General features: G+C 34.3%; 1 protein-coding gene across 3 annotated transcripts in view; it reads left to right on the top strand.

Annotated features, from left to right (window-relative positions):
• HSPA4L (heat shock protein family A (Hsp70) member 4 like) overlaps positions 1-6,000 on the top strand; it is a 49,858-nt gene that overhangs the window by 16,573 nt on the left and 27,285 nt on the right. For all 3 annotated transcript variants that reach the window (XM_077764705.1, XM_077764763.1, XM_077764637.1), the window contains exons 5-7: positions 683-805; positions 4,218-4,317; positions 4,694-4,827. In XM_077764705.1, the coding sequence (XP_077620831.1) occupies positions 683-805; positions 4,218-4,317; positions 4,694-4,827 (357 nt within the window). The remainder of the gene's footprint in view (positions 1-682; positions 806-4,217; positions 4,318-4,693; positions 4,828-6,000) is intronic.

A 6,000-nucleotide genomic window follows, 5' to 3' on the forward strand; every position in this document is an offset into this window, starting at 1 on the left:
TCTTTTGAGAGAGAGAGAGAAATCCCAAGCAGGCTCCACACTCTCAGTGCAGAGTCCAGCATGGGGCTCAAACTCAACAAAGTGTGAGATCATGACCTGAGCCAAAATCAAGAGTCAGATGCTCAACCGACTGAGCTACCCAGGCCTCCCTCTTTTATTTATTTATTTATTTATTTATTTATTTATTTATTTATTTAAATAAGAAATTTTTCTTTTTCCTTCCTTTACCTAAAATTCTATGACTAAAGCTTTCATTTTAAACCCAGGAAGAGTTCTGACTTTCAAAAGAAAGATTACTTGATCTTTTTGTTATTCATTATGTGCTTGGAAAGTGAATGATAAAAATTGCTTTTGTGAGAGGTGGGGATCTAATGCAGAAAGACATTTTTGGAAACAATTTGGTTAATATTAATTTGTGTAAGGCACTTGAACTTTAGAAATGAGAGGTTGTAATATTAGAATAATCTTTTCAGAATATAACNTTAATATTAATCTGTGTAAGGCACTTGAACTTTAGAAATGAGTGTTTGTAATATTAGAATAATCTTTTCAGAATATAACTTCCTTGGGCAAAGACTGCCTTTTTTCACTTTTGTCTATCCATCATGTATAGAGTAGATGATTACAAAATACATGTTAGATGAATAAATGACTTAATAAATATCTCAACTTGTGGTTTTAGGTGCGTTACCTAGAAGAAGAGAGACCTTTTGCAATTGAGCAAGTCACTGGAATGCTGTTGGCCAAACTTAAAGAGACTTCAGAAAATGCTTTGAAGAAACCAGTGGCCGACTGTGTGATATCAGTAAGTTTTACTTCAATAGTGAATACTTTTAAATCCTCCTTTCCAGTATATTAATACTTTCTTCCTTTTCTTTTCTTCCTTTTTCTTTACTCTTTCTGATCTTAATTAGTAAATCCATTTTTATTTTTACATTTAAAAAAGCCCACCTTATTTGGTAAAGTTTAGGATTGAGTTTCCTATAAAGTCCATTGTGATAATTAGTGAATCTTAAAGAAAAACCTATGTATGTGATTAGTGACTGCTGTACCTGTCCTATTTATCCCTAAGAATATTTCCTGGTCGCCGTAAACTTCTCACCTGTAGGGACCTTAATATTTTATGGCAAAGTTGAAAATTCCCAGCTAGGTATTTGAGATAGTATATGTTATGTATCAGAAAGAAAAACTCTTGGGGCGCCTGGGTGGCTTAGTCGGTTAAGCGTCCAACTTTCGCTTAGGTCATGATCTCGCGGTTCGTGGGTTCGAGCCCCGCGTCGGGCTCTGTGCTGACTGCCAGCTCAGAGCCTGGAGCCTGTTTCAGTCTGTGACTCCCTCTCTCTCTGACCCTCCCGTGCTCACGCTGTCTCTCTCTCTCTCCTAGAAATAAATTAAAAAAAATTAAAAAAAAAAAAAGAAAGAAAAACTCTTTTAAAACGGTTGGATATATTTAACATTATTATACTTTCAGAAATTTTGACATGCTTACACAAAACCATCATGTTATTAGTATGATAAACATTTATCACTCCCCAGAATTCCTTTGTGCGTTTCTTAAAAGGACAATTGTTTACAAATGAGGTGTGCAAACCTAGTAGCTAGGTTTAATTTGTTTTGTTTTTGTTTTCTGGTGGCAAGAACACCTGAGATCTACTTTCTTAACAAATTTCCAGTACATAGTAACAGTATTACTAACTTTAGACACTATGTGCTTGCTGTACATTAGATTTCTAGAATTTATTCATCCTACATAACTGAAACTTTGTATTCTTTGGCCAGTATCTATCTCCACATTTCCTCCACCTCTTTGCTCCTAACCACCACTCTACTCTCTACTTCTGTAAATTTAGCTTTTATAGATTCCACATATAAGTGAGATCATACAGTATTTTTCAGAAAGGTCTTTTTTTAAGGATTCTTAAAACATTTCATCATTTACTCTATCTCATGAGATCCTATTATATATTGATAACTTTTTAAATTTACCTGTCATCACCTAAATGTGAATGTATTTCTAATACTATTTTAACCTTCTACAAAAGTTCTAGAGTCTAGGGGCGCCTCAGTGGCTCTGTCAGTTGAGTGTCTGACTTTGGCTCAGGTCATGATCTCATGGTTCGTGGGTTCAAGCCCTGTATTGCTTGAACCCTGCTCCCCCACTCACACCTTGTCTCTCTCTGAAAAATAAAGATTAAAAAAATATTTTTTAAAGTTTAAGAATCACATGTCATCAGAATAAAAGAACCAGATTATGAACTCTTCAGTGAATTTAGTAATGGGATTTTTATAGGTATTTAGAATTTTTTTGAGAGAAAAATAATGGAGCTTAGTATTTTGTTTTCCAGACATTTAGTAATAGCAAATAATAGTTTACCATTGGTCAGGCATTGTTACAGGCATTTAATATGTATTAACTCATCTAATCCTCAGAACCACCCTGTAAGGGTAGGATTTAAAAAAAATTTTTTTAAATGTTTATTTTTGAGAGAGAGAGAGCATGAGAAGGGAAGGAGCAGAGAGAGAGGGAGACACAGAATTTGAAGCAGGCTCCAGGCCCTGAGCTGCCAGTACAGAGCCCCATGTCAGGCTCAAACTATGAACCATGAGCTTATGACCTCAGCCAAGGTCAGATACTTAACCGACTGAGCAACCCAGGTGCCCTGAAGATGGGACATTTTTAACTCTAGTTGTACAGATTAAAAAACTGCGACACAGGGAAGTTAAATAACTTGCCCCAAATCAACAGAGCTAATACGTGGTAGAGCCAGAATTCAGACCCAGGTAGTTTATTCCCAAGCATCTGCTTATAACTCTTCCATTACACTGCTACTTGAAAGTATACATCAAAGTGGTATCAGTTTTAAAATCCATCTTAAATTCAAATCTATCCCTATTAACTATACGTGATAATATTTTCACATCAGAAATCAGTGTCAGAGGAGAGCATTATGAACACCTTCTTAGCCGCTATTTACTTTGTAGTTAATGCAGTAGACCCATTGTGAACTACACAAGGGAAGTATTTTCTGTTTTATGCACTACAGTGTCTCTAAGTGGCTAGAAAAGTACATAAGTGCTCCATGAGTATTAAATGAAGCCTGTATTACAATTTAGATTTTTGTCAGAAGGATAATACCAAAATTAGGATAAACAAGTTTATTGAAATTCAAGTTCTTTTCCTGTTGTTAATAGGAGTTAAATGAAATTTCTAACATCATAATGCAATAAAATTGGAGGAGACAATTTACTTATAATTGGAAGAACTCCAAGTCATTTTATACATGAGTATACTTAGTTAGCTTCTTAGAAATCTGTAGAAACAAATCAAAGTGCTTCTTTTTTGATAGAACTATGTAAATCTTTTTTTTTTAATGTTTACTTATTTATTTTGAGAGAGACAGAGCAAGCAGAGGAGGGGAAGCAAGAGAGGGAAAGAGAGAATCCCAAGCAGGCTCTAAGGTGTCATCACAAAGCTTGAACTAACGAAGCAGGAGATCATGAGCCAAAATCAAGAGTCAGACGCTTAACCAACTGAGCCACCCAGAAACCCCTAGAACTATGTAAATCTTAACTATAAATTTAAGTCTCAGTTTATTTTTAATAGAAATACATTTAGTGTTTTTTCTGATTTTAAAAGAAACCTATGTTCCTTGTAAGTCCCCTGTGGTATTGTTTCCCTCTCCTTTTGAGATCATAGCCATTGTAAACTGAGTAATCTATACCTACACAAAAATCATGTTACACATGTCCTTTTTTCTCATGTAGTATAGATACTGTTCCATGACAATTCATATCTGCCTGATTCTAACAGCTATGTAAGATTCCATTATATGGATTTACCATGATGTATTTAACCAATCTCGTTTTAATAGTCTTGGGTTTTCAGTCTTTCATTGTTAAAGATGAACCAACATATTTTTTTTCAAAGAGCAGACCAACACAAGAAGGATTTAGAGGAACATATTTTGGAAAGCCCGCATTATTCCTATCATCTTATTAACTGCTTTACATTTGTGTTCATAGTTTAGATCAACACTTAATAGTATAGACCTTGTCAAACTTAAAAAAGAAAGAAAGTAGGTTTTTTTCCTTGTTCAATTAGAACACCATTCTTTGCTTTAAGCTGTACATGAGTTTTAGAGCAGTTACATTTTTAATTGATGAAATGTTTAAAATCTGTTACATCAAACTAATATATTAGTGTTTTAAAATACCAGATTCCTAGCTTTTTCACTGATGCTGAGAGAAGATCTGTGATGGCTGCAGCCCAGGTTGCAGGTTTAAATTGTTTAAGGTTGATGAATGAAACTACTGCAGGTGAGCACTTTGGAATTTACTTATCAGAATTTATTCGGAATTTATTTATCAGAAAAATACTGTTCTAATTTTTTTCTAATTAATATGAAACATTTTCTTTTAACTCTGTTATGTGCTAGTTCCTGTAACCTTTTGTTTAGGAGTATAACATTTTGGCAGAAGTTAAACATGTCTTTATATATGCAATAAGAAGCATTTATGTTATAGAGTTACAGGTAGAAAAGAAATAAAAATCAAATTATGAAAAGTTGATTTACTTTGAAATTAATAATTTATATTATTCTGTGTGTTAAAGTGCATTATCAAAGTGACTTATCTCTTGTTTTCCAAGTGATTGCTATCTTGATATTAACTTAATTTCTTTGTTCTTACCTAGTTGCACTAGCTTATGGAATTTATAAACAGGATCTTCCGCCATTAGATGAGAAACCAAGAAATGTAATATTTATTGATATGGGACATTCTGCCTACCAGGTCTCAGTTTGTGCTTTTAACAAAGGAAAACTTAAAGTAAGTAAATAAATGATTTGCTGTATATAAGTTTAATGGTTAGGAGCATGTAAGACTATATAGAGAACCTTAATGCATGGGGTTTAAATCCTGGCTCTGCCACCTAAAAACTGTGACCTTGAGCAAGTTACTAACCTTAAATCTCAGCCTCTGCACCTAGGATAATACCAGTAATTACCTCACAATTTTTGAGGACAAATGAGTTAATGTATAAAAAATGCTTAGAATGCCATTTAGTAGATCCTGTAATATGTATTGGCTATTTTTATTGTCAAGGAGTTAAGTCAGCTGTCAGGGAACATTAACTACACCCTATGCATAAATGTACTGAGGAAACATCTTCTAAAATGATTCTCTTTGTTTTTATAAACCTTCCTATCCAGGAGTTCTAGTCATAAGTTTCTGTAGTGTGGCATTGTTTACTTCTAGTGCTTATCATTTTATGGTTGGTATTTATTTATTTTTTTAAATGTTTATTTTTTGAGAGATAATGTGCACACACACAAACGGGGAAGGGTCAGAGAGAGAGAGAGAGAGACAGAGGATCCTAAGTGAGCTCTACACTGACAGCAGAGAGCCCCATGTGGGCTTGAACTTACAAACTCTGAGATCATGACCTGAGCTGAAGTTGGATGCTAAACCAACAGAGCCACCCAGGCACCCATGTATTTCATTTTATATTCATTTTTATATTGATTATCTTATCCATATTTATGTTCTCTCTGTCTCTCCATTATTCACATGTGTAGAATTTATTTAGAAGATGAACTGCTTTGGGTGATCCACCACCTTTTAGAGCCTTTTGTCACACAGTTTGTAGTAACATCCTTGTAATCAGAAAACTCAAGGGAAATGAGTCTTAATGAATATAGGGTAGTTTTCTGTAAATTAGGTTAATCTTTAGCATTTAGTCTTGAATTTTAATTTAAGAACATTCACTTTCCTTTTTGGTGGATACCTTAGAGTATCCCTTCTGTCCAGGAGAATTCAAATTGGCACTAGTCACATACCAACACAGTTTTGGGTTTAATTCAGGGTAGTACTAGACCTAGTGAGAAGTCTATCCATGGATTCCCTATGCTAGTCTGTGGGATAACCTCTCAGTCAGATTACACTTAAACCTTCTATAGGGCTTACTGTTGTTCTACCACATGTCCTTATGTGAAAAACCTG

This window comes from Crocuta crocuta, unplaced genomic scaffold, assembly GCF_008692635.1.
Source record: "Crocuta crocuta isolate KB4526 unplaced genomic scaffold, BGI_CrCroc_1.0 scaffold120, whole genome shotgun sequence".
Taxonomy (NCBI): domain Eukaryota; kingdom Metazoa; phylum Chordata; class Mammalia; order Carnivora; family Hyaenidae; genus Crocuta; species Crocuta crocuta.